This window comes from Dromaius novaehollandiae, chromosome Z (genome assembly GCF_036370855.1).
Source record: "Dromaius novaehollandiae isolate bDroNov1 chromosome Z, bDroNov1.hap1, whole genome shotgun sequence".
NCBI classification, from domain to species: domain Eukaryota; kingdom Metazoa; phylum Chordata; class Aves; order Casuariiformes; family Dromaiidae; genus Dromaius; species Dromaius novaehollandiae.
In genome coordinates, this window is record NC_088132.1 from 26102382 (window position 1) to 26128271 (window position 25890).

Genomic DNA, 25890 nt, shown 5'->3' on the forward strand with positions numbered 1-25890 from the left:
TACACAAAAGCCATCACTGAAATCACACTGTAGCACTGGCCGATACAGTCCCCCTTTTGAAGAGGCAATGCCAGAGCTCAGATCCCTGGGACAAATGACTTGTGAGAACAGCCTTCTAATGAAAAGTGTCAGGCAATTTAATAAATAGAGATGCCCTAGCTCTGCCTTGGGTAAAATTTACGGATTGTGGTTTTCTGCCCGGCCACCTGAAGTCCTTAATGCTCTAATGAATGCGCTTGCTTACTGCTTTGCTTTTTCCCCTGCGTTTCCGGGAAGACGAGAGAAGCTCTGTGGCAGCAGTGTGCCATCCAGATCACTCACGCCATCCAGTACGTGGTGGAGTTTGCGAAGCGGATAACCGGCTTCATGGAGCTCTGCCAGAATGACCAAATCCTACTCCTTAAGTCAGGTGGGTAAATACCAAGGACTGGAGACCCGCTTAGCACACGGTGCGTTGGAAACGTACTCTGTCGTCTTGTTTGACAGGTCGTTTTAATTTTAAAGAAGAGTGACACTTCAGTCTATTTCACCAGCTGCGTTAGCGTGTCAATAACGTTACTTCTGGTCCTCACCCTCTACAGTCGGTTGTGGTTATTTAATGCCCCCCCACACACAAAATCATTGTGGAAACTGCAGTCTCCATCCTGACATGTAGTGGAAGGACCTTGTGAATTCAGCTGGTCGAATCGCTCATCTGCTGCCCCTTAAAACCCCGCTTGTCATTAGTGGAGCGCACACCGGCTCGCCGGGGCCTGCCTCTGTGGTCATCTCTCATCTTTGTAATGAGGCTGCAGCAACACCCTCCAGCCAGCGCACTGGAGGAAAGATCCCTGCTGGCACCTCTCCCTTGGTGTCGGGAGAGATGAGAGCGGATCACGGCAGCGCCGGCGCTCCGGCAGCGCTCCGAGCACGCGTGGGAGCACACGCCTGCTCAAAAGGGCAGGGGGAACCGGGGTTTCTGCCCCAGCATGGGGCTCGGAAGTTTCCATCTTCTGTGAGAAGATTTATCGTGACTACGTAATAGCACCGTTTAACTGGGAAGGACAAAATGGTATTACCGAGTGAGCTGCTTCTGCTAATTGGCTGCATTTACCCTGTCATATGAGTTTCTTGCTCCCTCCTCATGCAAAAGGCGGGGTGCTGGGCAAGGCAGCTCATCAAAGCATAAGAAGTGCTGCCTGTTTCCAAGCAGAGCTCTTCATTAAATCTGTGAGTCGGTGCGACTCGACGTGCCGTGCCCGGGGCCGTGGGTCAGCGCGGGGCTGACCCGAGGCCATGGGCGCAGGTGCAAAGAGGGAGAGATGCTCATAGATCCAGGGAGCACACGCGCACTCTCCTGCAAAGAAAAACGGGTCTTCGCATGAGATTGATTTCTGAAGCTCATACTAATTCCAAAACTTCTTCAGATGCCTGTGCACCCAAAGTAACTTCATTCATCTGACTGGCAAAACTAACAACACAATTGCACCTTAAGCAAAAAGATATATTTGACCATACGGTTGGACAACTCTGGTTAGCTTCAGCCTGTCTAAACATGTCAGGTTTTATTTTCCGTTTTGCTGTTAATGCTAAGCAGAAGAAGCTGGAAAATCAGGACTTTTCACTCAAAAATATGTGTGCAAAAGAATCCCCAGATTCACAGTTTCTCTTACGGGAAATTTGGATTTAGATAGGGAAATTTAAATTTAGATAAATTTAAAATTGTTTTTCCCTTCATTTTTCCAAACTGTATATTTTTGCACGTAGGAAGTAATAAGAAAGGATGAGGAGAAAAAAGAAATGTCTGGCTGTTTCCCAACCTGAAAGAAAAATAAGAGAAACAAAAGGGAAACATAATTTAGGGGTGGTTTTGATAGTTCTTTAATTTTTATTTTCTCTCTAAAAACACTTTGTAATATTCCCCCCCCCCCCCAGCCATATGAAGCTGGGATTCCTATCCATATAGAATGAAGCTCCTTTTTTATATTAAAAAAGTTTATTAAAAAAGAGTCTCAATAAATGCCCAATTTTCAGGAGAAAATATTTTTAATGGAAAATATTCACCCAGCTCTAAATTCAAAGTAAATCCAGGCTGCCAATTTGCTACATGAAGAAAGCCAACTTAAAAAAAGGGAAGTGGGGTTGAACAGAAAATTTCACTTTTCTCTAGTCTAACCAGACAGGAATATTGCTTCCTTCATTCACAGAGAGCACATTTATGTGGCTCAAAAGAGCATCCCTTGCTGATGTTTCTAGTGACTGATGTTCTCCTAAATATTTTCTTGAAAATTCCTATATTCTGACTTTTTGCAGTAACGTGTGGCACTTTTGCTCTTTTTTGTGACCAATAGGCTGCTTGGAAGTGGTTTTGGTGAGAATGTGCCGTGCCTTCAACCCACTCAACAATACTGTTCTGTTTGAAGGAAAGTATGGAGGGATGCAAATGTTTAAAGCCTTGGGTATGTTCATTTCTTTCTTTTCAACCATTTCACTGAGCCAAATGGTGTCAGATTTGTCTTTCTGGGAGTAGTGAATGCAGTTAAAGTCTTCAGTAAATTCAGAATCCTGAAACCTCCAGATCTCCATGCTTGAACTGAAGAACTGACTCCAGTAGCTGCCAATAGTAAAGTGATTTTCATTAGTGAAAAAAGCACTGAGAGAGTTTTAGGAGATAAATTACCTACTGTGTCCTCTAAAATTTGCAAAATACTTGAAAAAGAAATTGTGGTAGGACCAAAGTGATTTGTCATCACAGCACGGTTATGTCTGATGTATAAAATCGCTCCCACTGATCGTGTCATGCAAAAGGAGTAAAGGGAAGAATCGGTTTTACCTGCATCAATGAGGAGACTAAAAGGAGTGACCACTGCAGAAGGTATCAAGGGACTTACCTAAAATCCTCTGAATCTGCAGAAATTTTTAAGCTCATTTAGATCCATATATTAAAACAATTGCTTCATTTCTCAACATGCGATTGAGTGCTACTCAAAATATTAATAGCTAAATGGTTTCTTTTGTCCATCCATGCAACGAATATATTAATAGCAAATTTAATCATGAGACAATCAGGACAAACTCAGAGAGAGTTACTTACTTTACATGCATATATTACAATAGAGGTATATATTTTTATTATTAGCATATGGATAGGCATAGTAATACATTTCATAAAGAGAACATTTACATGTGTTAATATGCATTAGTTGATTTATTTTGATCCTTGTTATACTTTCACAAATCTTCAAAAATATTTGTACTGTTAATTAATAAAATGTTATATGTGAAAGTTATTTAAAGTTATTTATTTTATTTAGCTATTTAAAGTTATTTATTGGTCATCTCTGTCCTTCAGATTAATACCTGTTTAATAATAACATTTCTTGCCACGTAGGAGAAAAAAAAATTCTGAGATCTCTGTGTGCTTTTGATAAAAGTCATACCCCTAATTCTTGAGAACTTCTGTGCTTCTTTGGATGTTTTAATGATACATGAAATAGCCAGTTTTCAGAGTAGGTGGAATTTTAATAGCTGATGGAAGGCACCTGTTCTAGAAGTACAGACGTTGACTCCAAATTTTCTTTGGCACCAAAACAAGCCAATTTTCAAGTCAAGTTAAAAAGCTGATAAATTTCTAGCATTGACTTTGTCCTCTGTGGTCTGTAGGTTCTGATGATCTGGTGAATGAAGCGTTTGACTTTGCAAAGAATTTATGTTCCTTACAGCTGACTGAAGAGGAGATTGCCTTGTTTTCATCTGCTGTTCTGATATCACCAGGTAATTATTCATTCCAGATACCACAAAAAATCACTCTTTTCTCCCCCCCCCCCCAATCCTTGTCCACCTATATTTCTGCTTACTTAAAGAGTTGTTGCTTTCTTAAATGGGTGTTTTAAACAATTGAAGAATATCTGGATTACCCAAGTGTACCACCCAGTCTTTTTAGAAAACTATCAGCAGTTACACGTATTGGAAATAGGTTCAAAGCGTGAGGACCCCATCATAAAAATTCACGGATAGGCAGACTATGCAGTTATACAAAATTTACAGTTATACAAAAAGAAAAAAAAAGTCAGTTGTTTGCTACCTGAACTTAAACCATAGGAAAAGGTTGGCTGTGTCTGAGTCGAGGATCATCTTGGCATCTGTGGGCTCTATCACGAGACAGGAGGAGCTGTAACGGTTGGGAACGGTGCTGCCAGGCCTGGAGCCAGGCTGTGCCGACCGGGGGGCCGGCTGGCGTCCCTCCGCCCGCCGTGCGGAGAAGCGCAGTGCCCGAGGAGGTGCATGGTCCTCCTCGGATTTCCAGGGAGCTCCAGGTTTCAACTCTGCCCATCGCTCAGAGGCCAACTCCTCCTGTGGCACGTGGAGAGAGGAGTCCCTAACTCTGGTGGGATTTTTCCTGTGAGAATGAGGACAAGAACTGTAAAATACCGCACAAGGCCCTGTCTGAATTTAGCCCCAGGTGAGACACGGTGCTTCCTGGGGCAATGTGCTCTTTCCTGTGTTCACACACCACAACTCCTCCTGGGCAAGTGTGCTCTGAATCAGCTCAGGCTGTCTGACCACAGAAAAGGGGCTTTGGTGACTGAATTGACTCAGAAGGTGGATTTAGTAGACAGGCTCAGAGTTTAGTGTGGGATTTTTAAACGTGTCTCAGGGGAGGTAGGCCTCCCAATTCCCATTAAGAATAACCTCTTAAAAGCTCTTTGCAAAAAATCCCGCTGCAAATTGTTTTTCCAGCCTGTTCTGCTAAAGGCTTCCTCTAGGTCACTTTGCCCTTTTGCACATCTGTGGTGGAGATTACGTTAGACAGAATTAGACTAGCACAGATGGTGTCAACATGTTCGTTCTCATCATTAATAACACCTCCTGAAAGGACTCTGCTCCTTTTATTTTCCCTTTGAGCAGTCCTTGTGGTGGTGCACTGTCTGCTCCGGGGTGAGAGGGATGAGCTGGTGGCTGCTTATGCCGTGAGGCCAGGGGGCTCGAGCGGCCCAGCGGCCCCCCGCCACCACGTGTGTACCTTGGCTGCATCCCAGCTTTACGCGTATGCATAAGGCTGGCACCATCCCCCGGGTGTCCTGGCTCCCTCTGGGACTCTGGACACACAGCAATCTGATGGGTCCCTCTCCACCGTCCTTCCTCCAGCCTGAGAAGACCAAACCTGTGACCATGACAAGAGACCGGCTCTGCGACGAGTAGCACTGAATGCTACCCTGTACGGTTACATGCAGCCAGGGCTTGCTCCTGGGTAGCCTTAGTAGCCTGTTAGACCAAAAAATTTCCAGATTGATGAAGACAATCTGGAAAGTTGTTTGGGATCTGGACTGTGAAGTTCTTCGGGAACACATTAACAGCAGAGGTAGCAGAAGGTGGTTTAGATGTTTCCAGCTCACTTTGTATTATGAAACCAACATAAGTAGGAAGGTGCTGGAATCCTTGCAAGCAGGATCTGTATTTGCCTTTTTTTTAAACTAGGTGGTGTTTTATTTTGTTTTTTATTTTCTTGAACTGTTAGAAGTTGGAAAAGTAGGAGCTAACTGGATGGACAGAAGCAATAAGATTATTGCTGCTGACTTTAGAGCACTTTGGATAAGGTGGGGACATCTCATCTGAGGGAAGAGAGTTACTGATGTGATTTCTAGCCAAATTTAAAGTCAGATTTCTGTCCAGAATCATTTCCCAGGTAATTCTCAAAGAGAGAGCAAATTATAGGGCTAGCCAACAAAATCTGGTCACAGAACCCCTCCAGCAGCTCTGAGGCTCCTGTGCCTTATGCCTGGGTAAAGCCGATTCAAGTAATGCAATGTTTCCCATTGAATTTAATGTATTTTGGATTAAGTTCATTTATGAAATGTGCTTAGCTGCAGGTAGGCACTAAATGGATATCAAAATTCTGATTCAGGCTTTGTAGTTCTTTGTATGCTCTTTTTGTTCGCAAGGCACCAAAATCTCTTGCGTTCTGCCAGCACTTCATGTTGCCTGAGAATCCAAGCTCATTTCTGCTTCTTGTAAAACGTCTGTGGCTGTATTAAGTGCTTGAAAAAGCTAGCAACTCAGCACTGGCTTTGGGCCAACTATATGGCAGGCATGTGTTGTGAAAGCCTCCCCATTAGCTCTACTAATGAATTTCAGTCCTGATATACAGCAGTCCTAATACAGTACTCCAGAGCCGAGTGTTTCTTGGACAGCAGCTTCGGTTTCTGCCAAGCAGCACAGATAAGCAGAAGCAATTCCAGGTTCTTTTCACCACGATCAAGCTTGAGGGTTGAAGCTGGTGGGACAAGATGAAATACTACAATAATCCGCAGTTCCGCCTTTCATGTCCAAGTTGGCTTTTTCCTACACACAGGCAAGAGGAAACATACAATCTATTTCTCTCCTGTTCCTTGAACCAAGAATGTGAAAGCACTTGATGCCTGCTGACTGCTCCTTCCTGTAGTCTGTAAGCATGTGTATCCTTAGCTGTGAAAGAAGCAATAAGAAAGAACTGACGGGCTGAAGCAGCATGTACGTGTGAAACAAACTCATGAAAAAAATGCAAATTTCGATTGTGTAAGTAACTCCTGGTTCAGCTGGACTGCTTGAATTTGGGAATAGGGAGGCAGGGAAAATCAATACAGATTGAACTGACATTGAAATTTGCCATTTATTCTCTTACCAAAATAATAACAATAAATAATAGAAAAGGAAATCATTTTACTCCACACTAGATGTTCCAGGTAGTTCAAAATGCCTGTGTTTCATTTTGAGAAAATGAATGTAGAAGTAAAAAAATGGAGCACTGGTATGTTTAAGTATAGCCCTGCCTCATTCCTTCCACCCACCAGTGCAGGGACACAGACACTCCTTAAGTGAGATACTCAGATTCAGTTTCTTTCTTCTACAGAAGCTACCAACCTGAGCGGTGACTCTTGTGCTCTCAAACCCCGTGATTCTTTAGGTAGTTTACATGAAACAGGAGTCCCAAAGGGAATGACGGGACCTAAAGACATCTGTTAATCTAGTTGCTGGGGTCCTGCGTGCCAAAGGCCTATTTCAGACCCATTTTCTGCCTGATTCAGAGCACACATCCAGATGTTTCACTTTTCACATGAGTGTCATAACCACCATGCTGGTGGGTAATTATTTGGCTTGATTTCTTATTTCTAAGCTTAAGACATTGTAGAGTGACCCCCAACAATGGATGCTGAGGCATCTCCACCTGCAAACGCGTTGGAGCCCAGCTGGCCCCCTGCGTTCTAGTCCCTATTCATCTGAATCTTTGACTGACCACGGTCCTTTTTTCCCCATCTTCCTTTTTGCCAAAGGAGAGCTTCTGAGTTGTCCCTCATCTTCTGTCTCACACTGTACTTTAGCCTAGTAGTCTGTACGCTCTTCCAAGATAGATGAATCCAAATTCCTAATGCAAAAGCACAGAATTGAACCAGTATTTCTCATACCCTTATCGGTAGCCATTTATCTATTGACTTCTTTTTCCTACACTTTTGTAAATATAGCTAGAGGTATCTGGGGAATTCCAGCCAAATTTACAGATGGTTTTCAGGTGTTAGAAATCACATTTTGGGAGGCAAACTTAATATCCATTGTAAGAGTTTCACCTAGCTCTTGTCATGAGTTTAACCACTCTTGCATTATATACAGCATCCTCTGTGACAGATAATTTATGAAACCTGTGCACCAACAGCCTTAGTCTATTTTTAAGCTTATTCCTGTGACAGAAAGATAAATCTTTAAGGATTGCTCTCTATGATAAATCTTTTTAGCTTCAATCTGCCACAATAGGCCTTGATTTAACATTATTGAAATACACTTTTTCGCAACAGCATAAAATTTGGCATCTAACCTAGGAAGTCTAAATGCTACTGTGTGCTCGCTGCTGTGGGTGCTGTGCACGCTCTTAGCCCATTCTGTTTCTATGCCCACTGGTGTAGCAGAAAAGCAGGGTGATTTTCCCTGAGCACCTGATAAGTATCTGGAGATTTGGTGATTTGTCTCTTTTCGCAGTATTTGGTGACATACACTTTTCAGGCACTCTTCTCCGCGGTGTGTCAGAAAACAACTTCTGCACTGAAATACCGTTGTGATCTAGCCTGTATGACAAGCATGCTCCCTGAAATGGTCAACTTACGTTATATCTATGGAGTTTATTAGTGACTGAAGGGGTGGGGAAAAAAAAGAGCTCCAAAAGGGAAAGGGATTTTTCTACACCTTCCAATTCATGCCCTATGACAAAATGGATTTTTTTTTCATTTCCTGTTTGGGAGCTAAAATCTATACCAAGCATGAGTTTGGATTGTGAGAGTTGGAGAGGGACAGAAGTTTGCAGCATGGGAACACAAAAGGCTTACTGGTGCAGTAAACACATTCTATTAATATTTTCGGAATTGTCTTGAGGTCTGCTACTTCGCTTTGTGTGTGGTTGTTTCCAGAACCTATGGCTTGTGAGAACATAGATCTTAAGACAGACCTCCTACATGCATTGAAATCAATGGGGATTTGAGTTCAGCAGAAGCCACATAGGGTTCCAAATAACTGTATTTGTAATTGTTATTCTCCCAGATAATCTTTTATTTTGTGTTGTTTAAAAAGACAGCATTTCTAAATAATGAGAAATTTACATTTCAAGATGTTGCAACAATTCATAATTCTGTTGAATTATTAAAGAAATTCTTTTGAAGAAAGCCATTCTTTTTATTCAGAATATAATATTTGGTCCCAAAATGTTTGCCTAGTAAATAATGAGATATATTTTGTTTTAATTTTTAAATAATTATATTCTTTATTTTCAAAGGACTGACTGTTTTGATCAATATGTTTATTATTTATGGATTAAAAAGTCACTGAGGTGACATCACATGTTTTTCACCTAAGCAGTATGAAGCGAGAAGAACAGTCTGTACCAACAGAGAATAATAAAATGCTTGGACCTTGTTTCATTTCTACTCCCATCTTTCTCTCTAACGTCCTGGTTCAAACAAACATAGAGCCAACATCATGTTGCTCTGCACTTTGTATGTGTTAGTTAAACTCTCAGGTGATCCTTTAATGGACTGAGATGTTCTGCCTCTGAAAGCATGTGTTAATTATCTTGCAGTCCTCATGAGACCTGTGGTTGCTATGAATGCTCGTGGGATGCACTGTCCATCCGTGAGCATGCCCCACTTCCGTACTTTACTTGGCTTTAGCCCCTGCCTTTCCTTTTCTCAGATCGAGCCTGGTTAATAGAGCCAAGGAAGGTCCAAAAGCTTCAGGAAAAAATTTACTTTGCACTTCAACACGTGATCCAGAAGAACCACCTTGACGACGAGACTTTGACGAAGGTAAATTGTTAAAAAGAAGGGCCACGTACTCCGAGGCCGCATGTCTCCTTTAGTAGCAGCTTCTCTGTGCATTAATGTAAGTTAAAAGGAGCAAACTATGTGCTTGCCCCGTGTAGGAGAAGAAGGAAGGCTTTTTCTTGTACTCCTGACCCTGGATGTCTTTACTTTTTCTTTCATTCTTGTTCAAACCGCTATGGCTTTATTTGGTACCCTTGTAAGAATGAGACTGCTTTAAAAAAAACACCTGTGGAGGCAGTTCCTTCTTGTTAGACACATTCTTTGGCACTTGACTAAAATTTTCAGGATATTTTTGTTTAACCTCTACTGGCAAGAACAATTTCTTGTCTGTTGGATGGGTAGTTCTAATGGAGTTCATAGTATTGCATTCAGTCAGCCAACAAGATGCTACCGTAATTCATCTCAGAAACTGCAATTTTTACTAAATTTACTTCCACCTTCTTCCTTTTCTTTTTCTTTTAATGTCTCACAGTTAATAGCCAAGATACCAACCATTACTGCACTTTGCAACTTGCACGGAGAGAAACTACAGGTATTTAAACAATCTCATCCAGATATAGTGAACACACTGTTTCCTCCATTGTATAAGGAGCTTTTCAATCCAGACTCTACCACTGGCTGCAAGTGAAGGGGAAGACAGAATTGTCACATAGTCATGGAATGCATCACTGTTAAGACAAAAGAAATGTTTTCATGAAGAACTTATTAAAAATGTCACTACTGCAACACTAGGAATGTCCTGCACTTAATAGAATTATTTTTCACCGCTACAGTTTGAAGAATGTAAATATGCACCTCTGAGTGGGGTTCTTTTTTTTTTTCTTTTCTTTGTTTACTTTTTTTTTTTTTTAACTGACCATGAATATACAAATATAGGACACTGGGTGTTACCTTTTTTTAATTTTATTTTATTGGGGTATGTTTTGGGAGACAACTGTTCATAGAATTTTATTGTAGATATAAATGAGAATAGAGCAGTACTTTGCAGTATTACTCTTGCTGTTTATTGTTCAAATATAATTTAAGAAAATTCCACTTATTAGACTTGCCTATTTCTTGTTTTTAGATAGTTTAATGCATGTGGAAATTTGTAGCTGTCTTGGAAATTATTGTGCATGTATGGAATACACATATAAATATGTATATGTGCTATATACATATATATATATGTATATATTATATGCATACATGCTGTAGCTTAAAAATCCCATGCCTACTTTCAAAGGATGCTCAGCCAGGCTCTCATGCATTTCTGACTCTCCAAATAATATGTTAGATTTACTTTGGGCAATCAAGATTTACTTTGCCAGCCAGAGTTAAATCATCAACTGCCGATGTATAATGACAGGATCACTTCTGAGATGTGTAATGTAGTGCATGTGTGCAGTCTGTAAATGGAACATCAGGAATGTATCGATGGTGCAAAAGCCTTGTCTGGATGATTCCAGTGGAGAGAGGAAAGGTTTTTTTGGAATTTGCTCCGTTACAGGGATAGAGCATATACAAAAGTGAACATGGTAGGACCTGATGTCAGTAAGGTACCTAAAACACAGAGTACAGATGTAGACTATCCCACCCTTACATTTTTCTGATTCGACAAAAGGTTTTATTCTATATATATTTCTTTGAAAAGTAGTTGCAAGGCTTGTTTGGTTTTTGCTGAAATCAATGGTAATCTCAGAGAAAAACATAGGAAGCCTAAAATGGAGCTCTGAAGAGTAGCAGCCACAGGGAAGGAAGGAAGGGAAGAGGAAAGACAAAGTGAGCAAAGACCATGGTTACAAAGGCAACCACAACTATCACTAGATATGACATAGCCATCATCTAGATGGGCTGATGGTTTCCATTCTACATATATATATAAATATATATATGTATATGTATATATGCACATATGGTTGATTTTATATGCACTTCAGGAGGGGATCAAAGGATCAGGGATTTCTTTTTGTCTGTCTCTGAGTTGACTTTGTTCATTTTCTTGCAAAACCAAAGGCCAGCACAAAACTAGGTCTGATCTGGAAACATGCAGCTGTAGACTGGATTGCAATTGCCATCATCACTTCAACCCTGGCACATTCTGATACATGGTTTTAATTTATATCTATATAGATTACAGAGCACATACTGAGCAAATGGGAATGGAAGAATGCCACAGACTTAATCTTGTGAATTCATTAAATTTAATTAGTAGTCATGACTAATGTATCTGGATGCTGCCAGAGCCACAAACCATAGACTTTCTACCTATGGAAGAGCAGGGGTTCAGCTTCCCCCACGACTCTGTCCTTACGACCCTTTTATCCTGAGGAAGCTTTTCCAGAGAAGTCTTCTTCAGGGACTCCAGCAGAGGCCATAGAGCAGAAATCGTTGGAAGCAGGCAGTAGAGAAGAGATGATCTGGAGGCAGGACTTACGAGCACATGTATTTTTTGTTTCAAATCTCATCGAAGTCAATGCAGTCTGAGGTACAGCAAGGAGGAGGACACTCAGGGAGGCCGAAGGACCTCCTGTGTGCAGGGTTTTGCGGCACAGCAGTGCCATGGGAGCCCACAGGGACACAGCTGGCCCAGGGCACAAGCAGAAACACGGGGCTGTTGCCGTGATAGCTTAATGCCTCCAGCTTTTCCAGCAGACCCACACAACTCTCATGTCCATCTTCCGTCGCTCTTTCTGCAGGACCAAATAATTCACAGACTATTCCAAGTGTATTTTATAAAGTTTCCCTTTGTCCTCCATCAACTGATTTATGTGTTTATATGACACATTTCATGACAGCATCCACTCTAGACACCACCAACAGTTGTTTGTTCTGTTCTTTCTTCTTAGCAATCTCTTAGATACAACAACATCAACTCCACAGATGTTTCTCTGAAAGTCCATTTCAGCCTCAGGAAAAAAAAGCACAGCACAGTCAGTTGTGCTGAGAATAATTTTATTGTAAACATGACAACATCTGCAAAATTACATAGTGGTGTACAACGGCAATTTCTAAAATACTTGTTTTAATCCAAATTCAGGGCATATTTCCTGATCTCTACTAATTACATTAAAATGTCTCCAGTTAACAGAGATAAGAATGCATTACTGTTGATGCTTCTTTACACCATCAAAACTCTAAAATGGCAGCACTTTATAAGATGATTTGTCTTTTTACATCTTTTACATGGCAAGTCTGTGAATAGGACCACGAACTCCACTTCTTTCTAATTTCAGAGGAGTTAATTAGCTGTATTTATTCATGGCCTATGTGCAGGCATTTGGGAAAAAAGTCAACTTAATACTTACCTTGTAATTTCCAAACACGAGGAAACACAGATATATATTTATTTGAAATTCATTTTTAAATTGTTTTGATATATTAGAAGTAGCATATTTAGCCAGCCTACAAAAATATAGAATAGATTATATGTATTTCTGTCCTTAGTGTTAGTAAATAAAGAAGTTTTGTTGTGTTCATGTTTGTCCCTCACTGTTATGTGCTGCTTCTGGAAAATATTTTATTCTTTCCAAATCAGATATCAGTCCTTAGAATTTTTGACTTGTGTCTTAGGCAAGATGACTGAATGAAGATGACTAGTGAAAAAGACATTGTTTATTCATTACCCATAGTACTTTTCATCCTTAAAGCACTTACTAATCAGTGCAACCTATTCTGTAAATTCCAGCCTATTCCATAAATAAGGATTATTGTCCTTTTTTAAAGATAAGCATATGAAGGCAAAGAAGTTAAATGACTTGCTAAGGACCACAGAGAAAGCAGTGTCCCATCTTGGATTGAAAGTGGATTCTTGCCTCCTGGTCCTAAAATCTTTAAGCTACAAAATCTTCATTGCCATTAACAGGCAATAGTCTGTAAAAACAATTACGAATATTGACAATCATTCAAATTATTAGCTTCAAATAATGTTAATTATGAACAGCTTTTTCTGCTTTTGTTACAACTTTAAAGAATTTGCGCAATTAATCCTGTTGTTTATTTGGAGAATAAAAATTCATTCTCATACATTATTTGTTTGTGGTAACTAAGGTTAATATATTTTTTTTTAATTTGCTGTGATTTGGGACTGGCTACATAAGTGGAGTAGAACTTTTTTCTGCCACTTCATTGACTAATTACAGAACAACAAATAACTGTCATACACTATGGGCTGGAATTTTGTTGTTGATATATGGCCATTTATACTCAAATTTTCAAATTCCTGAGGTTGGGTTCCTGATATTTGGATCCTGATGTTGAAGTTATCCATTAGACTTTAAACAATAAAACAGTACTAGTCCCAGTAATTAGCAGCATATTCCATTCTGAAAATTCACTTCAGAAAATATTAGTGCTGCACTTTATTTCTTACTGGCTTTCATTAGTCCACACTAGTATCTGAAACCCTTCAATTAAATCTCTAGAACTAACATTTGTCACATCTGCTTTGCAGTAATTGCTAATGTTTGTTGACTTTTTAGCCACAAGCTCTTCAAATGGAACATATTTTTCAATAATTAACCCCAGATTTTTAACAAAAAAGGATTTAAAATATATATTGAATCTTCTACTTCTAGCATTGTTCTCAGATAACTCAGCCACATTGATCTAAATTATCCTTGGTGTCAAGCAGGCAGATGTAGACTGTTCATTACACTACCACAGGGACTTAATTTTGGTGTAAATGTCACTCTTGCCAGCTCTTTGTATAAAGAATTAATTCCAAGAGTCATATTTTCTTTTAATGAAAAGATTGCTTTAGTGATTGCTAGAAAAACAGGGTAATAGAAGGCACTCAGCTGAACCAACTTGTTTCCAAAAGCAATATATATTTTATGATAGGTTTGTGATAGGCAACATTTAGGATCTGATTCTGAAAGTTGTCAGGCTCCCTGAGCTCTAACTAGAGCTGTTAAAATTGGAGGCATCTCAGCACCACACAGAAGGTGCTCAACCCCTTGTAAAGTCAGAGGCCCTCAGCACTAGGAGGTCCCCTTTGGGCTTTGTGGAGCACAAGTCAAATGTTGTCCTCATACTTGCTTTTTAATGCTTTTGCTTTGCGCTTCGTGTTGTTCATTTCAGCTTCATTTCACAGAGGCCAATTTATTTTCTGTGTGGAGTCTTGGGCACCAGCGTTGGCTCGGTGCACGTATCTGAGGGTAGGGTGTCGCAGGTGGGGCAGCTACAGGACTTGTCCGTGAATGTGAGCTTCGCTACGTGGTTGTCTTTGCTCCCATGGGAGTAGCTTGCGCAGATGTATGTTTCCCTGTAGGTTAGTTTTGCAGGGATTTCTGCCCCAACAACTTTTACACAAAGAGGATGCAAAGCTTTTCTCTCACGCTGTCCTCTCACCCTCCCACCGCCAGGCTGTGAGAGCTGCTCCGAGACGGTGGCGTCTCCGAGCAGTTCGCTGAGCAGCCCAGAGCCGTGCAGCTGATGGCTCCTGTCCCCCCATATCTTTCTCCCCTCCTGTAAAGCTGTGCTACAAAGCACAGCCGAAAGGCGTTCAGGCTCCCACCATCTTCCTTCCTCCCAACTATTTTTGTGTTGATGTTGCTGTTGCCAGCATAGGCAATATCTGACCTGGAAGATTGGTTCCTGTTTTTAGAGTTGTCTGCTGGGCATCCCAGGAACATAGCGCCAGGCAACAAGATCAAAATGAAACACCAAATGGTCTTTTTGGTCCGAATGCGTTGTGTCTAGATATATGTGTTGAAATGGAAACCTGAGACAGAACAGCTTTCTTTTCCCTGACACTAACGAAATAGAGTATTTATAGTTACCTACGTGTCCCAGCACTTTCTGCCTCCACTCTGAAGACTAACTCTCTCTGACATCCTTTAGGAACAGTGTGTTGGAGACTCGGTCCTCTTTCCTTTAAGTTTCACGCTTTGTAAATGACAATCACTGCTTGATGCAGATGTTGCACTGTATGCCACTCAGGGATGTTTCATTATTAAAAATAGCTATATAAATATAATGGTAATAATAGGGAAGAGAATGTTAGAGGCTTTGAGGGGCACAGGTTTGAGCTGCCCAAACGAACGTGACCCAGACAAGGCTTTCAAGCCAGCGATTAGAACTAGCTTTGGTGTAAACTGAATTCACTGTCACTGTTTCCTCAGCTTGATGCAGGACTCACTACACCCGTTGTTTCACAGTCACTGGAGCATTTCTGAGCAGTCAGTTTACGCTTTGAAAGACCTTTTGGAAGCAAAATGCAAATGAGCTCTGTACAAGTTACTGAATTTAGGCAATTGACAACAGAAAGTGCAGTTTAAAGGTACTGAGTTTAGGTACCGTTAATGCGGGTTCATATTCAGAACTGCTGCGGGTATGTAAGAGGAAGGGCTAAGATATGGAATAAATGACAGCATGTCAGCTATGACAGCCACAGTTTTCTGAATTACCATGTGGAGAAATGCCTAAAGAGCAAGCAATATAAAATGAAGTGGCTAACTTCTATCCTTTCCTCTCATCGATGCACCAAGCCATAACCATCACTCAGGCCCCTGTATGGCATGCCCAGTCCTCTGCTCATCTCCAGCAAATGTGCATAAGACTGCTTTTTATACCACACTACTGAAAAATACTCACAGTTCCTAATCGTGAGAGGTTTGAAATGCACTTCTGTTTATGCCTCACTCTACCCCAAATGTTGTCAATAGACCTACCGTTATAAGAACATGCACAGAAAGACAGATTGCAGTGGATTATCTTACCAGTCATTGAGCTGATGCCAGGTCTCTAACCGAGGGGCTCTCCCCACCCCTGAGCCTGATTGTTGCCCCTATCCTCATAGTGAATAGGTATGCTTTTGTGCTCCTTCCATCTGCTGGATTTGCTATACCTAGAAGGCCGGTGGACAACCTTCTCAAGAGGTGGAAAGGAGAGACCAAGACCCCTAAGCAGCAAGGTCCTTATTGTTTGCCAAGTGTCCCACTGCAATTTCAGTTTTCATCTTTGAGGTTGCCAGGAGCCATTTCTAAGCAACTGAAATTCTTGCTAGCATTTCACTTGCCCCTTAAAAAGAAAAGTCCTCTTAATCCTTCTATTTCTCTCCCCCTCTCCTCCTTCTTCCTAATGAGTGAAGCCTAGAGTGGGAAATGACTCATCTTTGGTCCTTCTCAAAGCTGGCTCAGTTTGCATAAGAGATGTTGCACTCAGAAGGCAGGAAGCAGGCTCCTCTCTCCTCTCCCTCCCAGCCTGCATGTCATGACTGCGTTGTCCCTGCATGCATTGTCCCTGTAAGTAGGACTGTATGACAATGAGCCAAAAACCCCAGGAATTTACCATCCCAGAAATGGTTTGCAACAGACCACTTCAGCCTAAAAGCCACTTGCATATGCCCTGTAAACTGTAGGCAAAAGCCATTGTGAAAAGAATAGGCCCTAAAATTTCTCCAGTGGTAACTCATGGACCAGTAACTCTCCTAAAAAGGCAGTCTGAACATCCAGCAACACAGTGGATGTGTCAGTGTCCTCCAAACAGCACTTCCATTTTGTTTATGCTGAGAGAATAACGAAATGCACAAAATGCACTTGCAAAGGTGGAATAGAAACTCATTTGGGGCCGAATATTTCCTGGGTGTTACTGCACACAGCGAGGATAGTGCTGCTCACAGTGAGTTCACTAACATGATGTACTACAATTACATAATTTCATCATCCTTACAATTCAAGCACAGCACACAGGGAGAGTGAAAGAAAACATCATTGGATATAGCAGCAATAAATAAATTATAAGTGTTTCTTTGTAACTGTACATGCAGAAAATGTTTGCTTTGCACGCGGTCTTCTGTACAATAATATAAAGAAAAAACTTTGTTAAATGTAGATATCACAGTGTTTTTACATATTTGTTGGATTCGCTGGATGGAGCTGCTAATTTGTGATCGAAGATACTGCTGTTGGGAAAAATGTATGTGCTTCAAGAAAAGGCTGAGACCTTTGTTTATGGCTATACATTGGCAACAGTAAAGTATGTTCAATATAAAACTCTGTCTGGACAGAATTAGAAAATTATCTCCTGTTTTTCAATTTTATGATCATGTTGGTCCCTTATTATTTAGGCAACAAAAACTCAACTGCATTGAAGAACAAGCAGGGCCAGATGGGCAGCCACAAAGAACAGGCTTTACCTTAAAGTCTGTTCCACTTAAAACCGGCTTATTTAAATAAAAGGAGGGAAAAAAAGCACTTATATTTGTCTTGATTAGACACTCAGCTTAATAATCAAAGTAACTAGATTAGGCTGTCAGCTTCTTCTGGGATTCAGATGCACTACAGTTGTGTTTCTTTAATGTGTCACTTCAATGTCTAAATCAGGCGAAAAACAGAGTCATTGTTAGTATAAAATGCTGATAATGACTTAACCCTACGAAGTGTCAACCATGCATTCTTGTGCAGTAGACAGGGATTTATTCATGCACTTATTCTTAAAAAGCCACTGAGTAGCATAACGTGTAAACTAGCTGTGATGATAGTCTTTGCCTCTTGCATTACTGCAACGTGACCTCTGGCGGGCTGCAGGGAGGGGCTCTGCGATTGTACTTGTGGCCACAAATAAAGCACAACTCAACTCTAAGCAAGCCGTTATCGACACCCAGCTACATCAAATGCATGGGGTATTTTGAGTTTTATGCTAATCGCTGTGAGATAATTCCCATGTTAAACTAATTACTCTGGCTGTAATGAATGGACAATATAAATAAATTAGGAATCAGAATAGGAACAGAATCCCTTATTTTACAACTGCACTGTCTGCCTCATCTGATTAACACTAAAGAAAGTAACTTAAAAACTAAACAAACAAAACAAGAAAAAAAAGCCTGAGTATGTATTGTAGAAATGTAGAAGACAAATAAAATATTTTTTCAAATGTAATTACTTTTAATATATGCTTGTGGAAGTCTAATACTATGTATGCTGTCTCTGTAATTTTTGCTGTAAATAACTTGGGACAGTGAATACACTGATTTTTTCTATGTCTCTGTTTAAGCATAAGACTTTGTAATGATTTTTTTTAAAGAGGAAAAACATCAAAGAGCAAATTATGTACTTGCTTCCTATAAGTGTAATGTACTCTTCAGTTTTTATGGAAACTGATTGTAATAGATAAAGCCTTTTGACCAGCCGTTGGTGTTCAGTGTATAATTCTGTTTGTAACGGGGGAAAAAAAGACAGGACTATCAATGAAACCTGTTCCCAGTGAGTCTGTATAGTGAGTATTGTATTAATACCTGCAGACCGTATTTGAATAATATAATTTGAAGAAAGGTTGCTCAAGCAAATAATGTTTCCTTACAGCATATGGCTTTTATGAATCTTCTGGCATGGATTATATTAATAGAAACAAATTTTTCTTTCCAATAAGCAAAATATTTTTGTATGCTTTTAATTTCTTATTCAAATCTGAGGTCAGGCCACTCATTAGCTGTAATCTGAAGCCATAACTGACCTTCACCAAATACGTGTTTTAAAGATCATAATAGAAAAAGAAATTATGTCCAGTTAATCAACAGCTGTAATAACACAGGCAGGAGCATAGGTAACATGACTTTAATGGCTAGTATTTTATGATTACCAATTTATAAAAAAAGAAAAACATAATTAAAATAGATATTTAGATTTAAATGAAACTTTCTAATATTTTTGAAATATCCCTGAAAATGCTTCCTTGCTTTTAGGATTATGAGAGAAACTGATTTTTCATATACTTCCAACTTTCAAATATCTAATGTTTTTATCCTATTTCCAGTTCATTTTGTTAGAGTGAAATGAGATTGTTAAGACCCAGATCTCCAAGCCGTGAACTATATGGTGCTTGGTTGTAGCTATATTGTTGTAAATCGATTTGATTTGAATTTTTGGGGATATTGTTTGCCACTTGATAAGTGTGCTCACCACTGTTGGTAACGCACAAGAGTTGCATTGCCTGTCAAGAAGTGTGTTAAAAAAATGATCAGATAAAATACGAATAACACTCAAAATGAATTCCTCTCAAAAGCAGAACAAAAGTTCCTTTCTAAAATGAAATGCCTCGTAGAGTCAACAGTGATTTTTTTTTCTGATGCTTAATTGTAAAATAATTATGATATATATCTTAACTGGCTTGTAGATGCAAAAAGCAAAACCACAAATGAACCATGACATACTGGGTAAAAATCTGGCTCCATTGAAATCAATGGGAAAACCACCTCTGATTTCAGTGGAGCCAGGAGTTCATCCAGCATTTTTACATCTGCAGTTTTCTTCTGATCTTTCTCCCTTGTTTAATATATCTGACCTAATTTATGTGTACGTGAGTAAAACTACAGCCTGATTCATTTAGAAAGTGACCATTGAGGGTTTTATTTTTTATCATGAATTTCCTAGGACCAGCATCCCTGTCAAATGAAAAGGTTCTATATTACTTTAGAATGTAATAGATCTTTGTCTTATTTTATGTCCTGTAAATTATTAGTTCAATACTGTTAGCATTCCATAATAATGCACACATGATTTTTGAATGTTTTCTGTAAATGACAATCAATGTTGATGAAGTTCCTTTCTTTAATGCTGAACAAAATTAAAAAAAAACTGTATAAGAAAATAAAATCTGCTGTGTTACTTTTTTCCCTCTACCTTTAAATTACCTGAATTAGTCCGGGGGGAAAAAATGTGCATACATTTCCAAAACAGAAGGGTAAAAATAAAAACGTAAACATCAGGAGTCTGTACTTATTTTCAGGATTTCTTTTAACCTATTGAATTAAGGATAGCATGTAGCTCTGTCAGTGCACCAAAAGTAGCTCTGTTTTGCAATTTAAATTTCAGCTGCAACTTTTGAATATGTAAATCATTAAATTTATTCATTTATTTTCTATTTATTTTAGGGAAAGCCTCAGCTAGTAGAATAGCAAAGGACTTTAAGTAAGAGACACCTGCATGAACACAATCTGTACAATAACATAACAGCACGTTATCTTGGGGAGCCTATATTTAAATTTAAATATAAATTAAAAAAACAATACCTAAAGGCCTCATTTTGCAAGCTCTTAAATAAATCCTACACATAGTGTTACTGACTTCAGCAGGACTCTTGCATACATTTAAAGCCAGCCAGGTGTTTAGGTGCTTCTTGAATCACAATGCAAGCAGCTAAGTTTAGGATCTGAGGTGCAGCTTAGCGTAATTAGAGTTTCAAGTCCTAGAGACTTAAGACTCATTTGGAGATTTGGCATTCGTTTGAAATCCTTTCAAATAAATGTAACAGTGAGTTCATATATGAACAGTCATATTGGAGACATCATGAAGCTGAGCTGTTTATTATGAAATATATGGACTGCTGTACTTGCATTTTTCAGAACAAAGAATTGCATAAATATGCTGGTGATGTTTAAATATGCAGTGTCCACAGGTGCTCGTATAAATACTAACCTGTATTTTTCTCAATTAGAAAGCCAGAAGCAGTGTACTTTAAAACAATATCAGCAGATTTCATGTAGTTTATTCTTCCTTACTGTTTAATTGTCTTTAATATATTGAAACTGGTTTATATTTCTAGGCTGTCTAGGAAAAAGTTTTAGCTCAATGTCAGTGTAACTCCATTCACCAGGCTCACAGTAGATTTACTCGTAAGTATATGAAATATCTTATGCTCTTTGCACATTACAGTTTCTCAAAGGTAGATTGTAGTATGAATTAATATATGCTTTCAAGGAAAACAAAGGTGAAATACATTAGACAATACATCATGAAATTACAATAACTGACAGTCACAGATGGATTATATATTTACATGTGTTCACTTAATTAAAAACTCTTGCACGTGTAGCCTTCTAGATCATGATATGTGGTGGATGTATAAGAATTTGATGATAACTTACCATGCACTTCCTAAAAGGAACTGTCTCATCAAATGTGATAAACATCCTAAAAATAGTCCAGTGTTAGTCCTGGATGAGTCAGAATCTGGCAAAGCAATTTTTCTGCCTTTTTCCCTTCTTCCTGCTTCTCTCCTCTTCACCTCACTTCCCCACTCTGAAAATAAATCTTCAGAAAAATCCATTTAAAAGCAGATTGCAGGTTGCTTTGAGACAACAAGACTGATCTATACAAGATGCCAACCCTCCATGCTCCCAGTTTGAAGTGCCAGTATGTTGGAAAGGTAGGTGGAATTTTGGTGTTACCAGCCATGCTTACATTTCTGGAAAGTGTTTGCTTATGTTTCTGTTTATGTAGGCGTTTTATTGTATCTTTAATGGTCTGAGACTGTGAAAGAAGTGAGACTTACAGAGGTTTGAGAGTTGAAGAGTTTTAATTAGATCTGACGAAGGGTCTCTGGGCCCAAAAAGGGTTTTATTGCATTGTATAATCTCCCCCTGACAGACCTGACTATGCATTAAGACTGTGTGTATAGCTATGCTTCTTTAAAAAAAAAAGCCTGAGCAAATCTTTTATATGGATGTGATATCTGTAAGGGCTCAATTCAGTTGCCCATAGAGAGGTGTTAGTCCTGTTTGTGCTGCCCTTGGGTACCTTCCCCAACCTCCACCCGTGGCTCCTAGAGGGTTCAGGTCTCTCAAGCTCTTCTCTGGAAAGTGGACCTTTGAGATGACCCTAAAGTAACTCAAAAAGCTAGATGCTGATGTTTAGGTGTCCATAAAGGGGGCTGCCTACTACTGTAGTTTAAGCATGTAACATTGACTTCATATGAAAGCCTGGAATTTTGCATGTATGAAAGTAAACAGGTGAGGCACCATCAGTGATTTACAAATAATTTTTGCAAAATCCCTTCAAAACTCCCATGGCAGTAACTGCAGTCCTGAGCTTCCCTGTGACAGCTGAAGACCAAACACCCTGAAGTTTTCAGCTGTGGAGTTTTAGCAAACATATGTTGATCTTATCCTCTTACAAATAAAAATTTCTTCTGGACTTAGAAGTCAGCTTTCTCTCTTACTGGACGGACAGTTGGGCCCTCATTTTTTGCTCAAGGCAGAGCGACACACTTGGGAGCGTTGTGATACCAAAGGGAGGCAAAAGGAGCAGCATGGAGGGTCTGAGGTGAGGAGACAGCTGATGTTCACCCCCTTTAAAAGGCCGTGCTGCCCTAATCAACATGATTGTCTTTGTGCTACAGAAGGAAGAGGACTTTTTTATTATTATTTATTATTTTCAAGTTGTATGATAGTTTTGCGCACAGTGTCTCCTACTAGATGTTTCTGGAGACACTCCCAGCAGGTTTGGAGGGGAACAGAGGACTTCTCCCTGTTGTACGCTTGGCCTGCATCTCTGCCTGCTACAGATGCTGTGCTGCCACGGCTTGCACTTCAGGGTAATTTGAAAAGGGAACTGCATTTTCTGGGACTCCCCCTCATTTCTGTCTCTTCTGAAGGTCCTTCACATTATTCCTTTTCTTCTCTATTCTCGCTGCCTTTTAGCAGAGGGGAGGCTGAAGACCATGCTTTCGAGGGGTCCCAATACAGTGGTATTAGCTTGTGTGTGCCTTTTAACTCATGCTGTACCCAAAAGAAATTAATTCCTCTTCCATGAGCTTAAAGCTAGACACGTGCTTAGGTAGCCTTTTGAATTTATCTATCCAAGCAGCTTCAAGATGTGCAAAATACCAGCCAAAAGCTTTGCTCAAAATTGCTACTTGAAGAAATTAACATTTTTCTCTCCATGAACTTTAGTTTATAATACCATTATATCACCTACTGAGAGATCTACTAGAAAATGAGCACAACACCAAGTTTAAACACTGTGTGTTTTGGGACATTTACTCTGATCATTGATTACTCCTGTCATTTTAGGAAGGCAGGTGATTTGGTGTCTGTATATCTATTTATGTCTTTCTTGGCACTTTAAGGGTATAAGCAGTTTCTCCACCCCTACCGTAAGGTTTCCAGATGTTATCAAATAAACCCATGCTGTCTTGGCAAGGACTACAGCATTCCCTTGCTGCCATCTGGGTTACTAATGAAATCCAATCAGCCTTTTTCTGAGGTAACTTATCATTCCAGTGCCTCAGAGTGACTTGTTTTGTGGACGGCAGTCTGAACTGTAATGTCATCTGCTTCCTTAAGGGAAAACCCTGCAATCCTGTTTTATCATTGAAAAAGCACCCTGAGAAGCCGTTGCTGTCTATAAATCAGAGTTTTAAGTATGATTTATGTATTTAGTATGATAAATCATACTAAAATGTACACTATTTATGCCTTCTCTGAACAGTAGCAGATCATAGGTACCATGCCTTTTACAATCACATGGTGTATTTTAGAAAGCATATGCATGCATGCTGGAGAGGGTTTTTTGCACTTACAGCAGAAATATGAATGCACATCACTGAACTAGACCAACAGATTTCAAAATCTTTGTGTGAAATGAGAAATCCAAATTTGTCATTTTTGTTGGAATTTAAAAACATTCAGTGAGTACAATCAAAATTTCAAAGGTGTTGAACCTTTAGCCCTCACATGCAGATACTATCCACCAGAAACTATAGGAGGTCATTTGTGACTGATGTTAATAAAGGCATATATATTCAAAAAGAAATGAAAAAAAAATAGTATTAGGTCTATTGTCCTTTCAGTAAAAAACAGAATTTTCTTGTGGACACAGTTTTCCTGTGAGGAATATTGCTATGAAAGGTAACAGAAAAATGATCCAAAACTGAAGCTTTTTTTTTTTGTCAAATTTAAAAGAAAATTCTATATCTTTTTATGGTTTTCCATGGAAAGATTAAAAATCAGAGCAAACAGCATGGAAGATAAGTAACAGAAATTCCACTTAAACTTCTTCAGTCATTTAATGGCTGTATACATATCATTATTTATGATTATTATTGACTAAAAATGTGTCCATCTAGTGCTTTCATTAACAACACAGAGAATGAATCTTCTATTTTAAATTCACAGACTAGTGCCACAAGCACTAGCTGGTCTCTCTTAAAATTTTTGCCAGTATCTTTTTAGGCTGTTTCCTAAGAGCTTTTCTTTCCAGTACTGTTGAAAATGAAGAGCCATTTGAGCTTCTCTAACAGTCTTTCCAATAAAAAGCAGTGTTGCAACACAGAATCACTGACACATTACCCTATGTTGGAAAGATCAAGTTGTAGGAAAAATACTTATTTCAGCCTGTCTCTAGGCAAGGGAGGGAGCCAGGAATGTTTCGCATCTCAGCAATATCTTTTGCTCCATTAGAAATTGCATTTTTCCAGTATTAAGTAGACAAAATATCTACTCAGTCAAATGCTTCAAGGCAACCATCATGTTATCTTTAAACAGAATTTTTGAAATAGTAATCATTGACATAATGGTCACAGGGATTCCTCTAGATAATATTTGTAAGTTAACTATAGAAAACCAGGAGCACGTGAAACAGGGAAAGGTTGACATCTGTGACAGCCAAGAGTGCTCCCTTTCCAGAAGTATTAACCTGCAGTTACTTCTGAAATCAGTGGCATGACCTTAGAGCGGTGGCATGCATGCGAGGGTGTGCATTCGAGGCGCACCTCTACATGCAGGGTTGGTGTCTGGAGAGCTGCTCTGCTGAAATATGTTCACATGCCAGAGAGAACACACTTAAAGTACTAGGTTTCTGTAATGAGTGATGGAGGTATGGAGACAGTAAGGTTTAGTGGAGCATGGAAAAGGTGAAGCAGTATGAAGAAGCCAATGGAAAAGAGGGAGATAAGGAAGTTTAGTAAGGAGATGAAGTTTGCACTCTAGCTCAGGTGCTACAGCACTCTAAATACTCCTGAAGAGTCCACCAGTTTCCCCTTTCTGTGAAAACCAACCTAATCTCCTGTGCTTCTGCACTTCATTTCAAATTGTACCTCCTTGAAACAATATGAGTTCTGTCCATTTAACTTCAACAGGAGAACTGCCAGGTCCACCATCATGTCCTGATCATAGCCCCATTCAGCCTCAGACTGCCCTGGAGCCCCTAGACTCCTTTTGTGAGAGACGGACTCAGCTGGGAATAGACACAGATGAGCATTTGCAGAGCTGAGCTATTACACAAAGGCCTGAAACAGATATTGCTGCTTGATGGGAGACAATAGAGTTTGTTTTTTAGCTGTTATTTGTGCATTGCTGCAACAAAGAGAGACCCGAGAGGTGCAGATTTTCTGTGAAAGTTTCTTCTTCCTTAGCAGAAGCCAGCTATTGCCCCTTGACACACTACGACTCTAATGACACAGTACATCCTGCTCTAAGGTAGGACTCTAACATCATTGTACATCACTGTGCTAATAGAGCTGCTCAGCTTCCCAATCTGCATCCAGCTCCCACCAGGACCAGGCAAACAAGCTTGCATCTTGCTCCCTTGCCCAGGTAAGACTCAGCCCTCAGAGGTGTTCCCTGACATTGCCCCCTCTGTCAGTGGGCAAAGATAGACCGTGCTTCTTGAACCAATTTGTTCCAAAGGGCCTTTCCTTCCTCTCTGTAACCATGGCACAATAATTATGACTCCAGTCCTTGTTTTCTCATGGATACAGCTGCAGGCATTTAAGGTCTTGCCAATCCCCAGTATCAGCTCTGCCCTTTTGCTGGACATTACTGGTTGCAGGAATGGCATCAGTGAATGTATCCTGGTCCCTACACCAG

General features: G+C 39.8%; 1 protein-coding gene across 1 annotated transcript in view; it reads left to right on the forward strand.

Moving 5' to 3' along the window:
* The window catches only part of LOC112983254 (nuclear receptor ROR-beta), a 144189-nt gene extending 125623 nt beyond the window's left edge, over positions 1-18566 (forward strand). The window contains exons 6-10 of the mRNA XM_026100245.2: positions 277-409; positions 2331-2438; positions 3643-3753; positions 9190-9302; positions 9793-18566. Of these exons, the coding sequence (XP_025956030.1) occupies positions 277-409; positions 2331-2438; positions 3643-3753; positions 9190-9302; positions 9793-9948 (621 nt within the window). The 3' untranslated portion in view covers positions 9949-18566. The remainder of the gene's footprint in view (positions 1-276; positions 410-2330; positions 2439-3642; positions 3754-9189; positions 9303-9792) is intronic.
* Positions 18567-25890: the final 7324 nt, after the last annotated feature.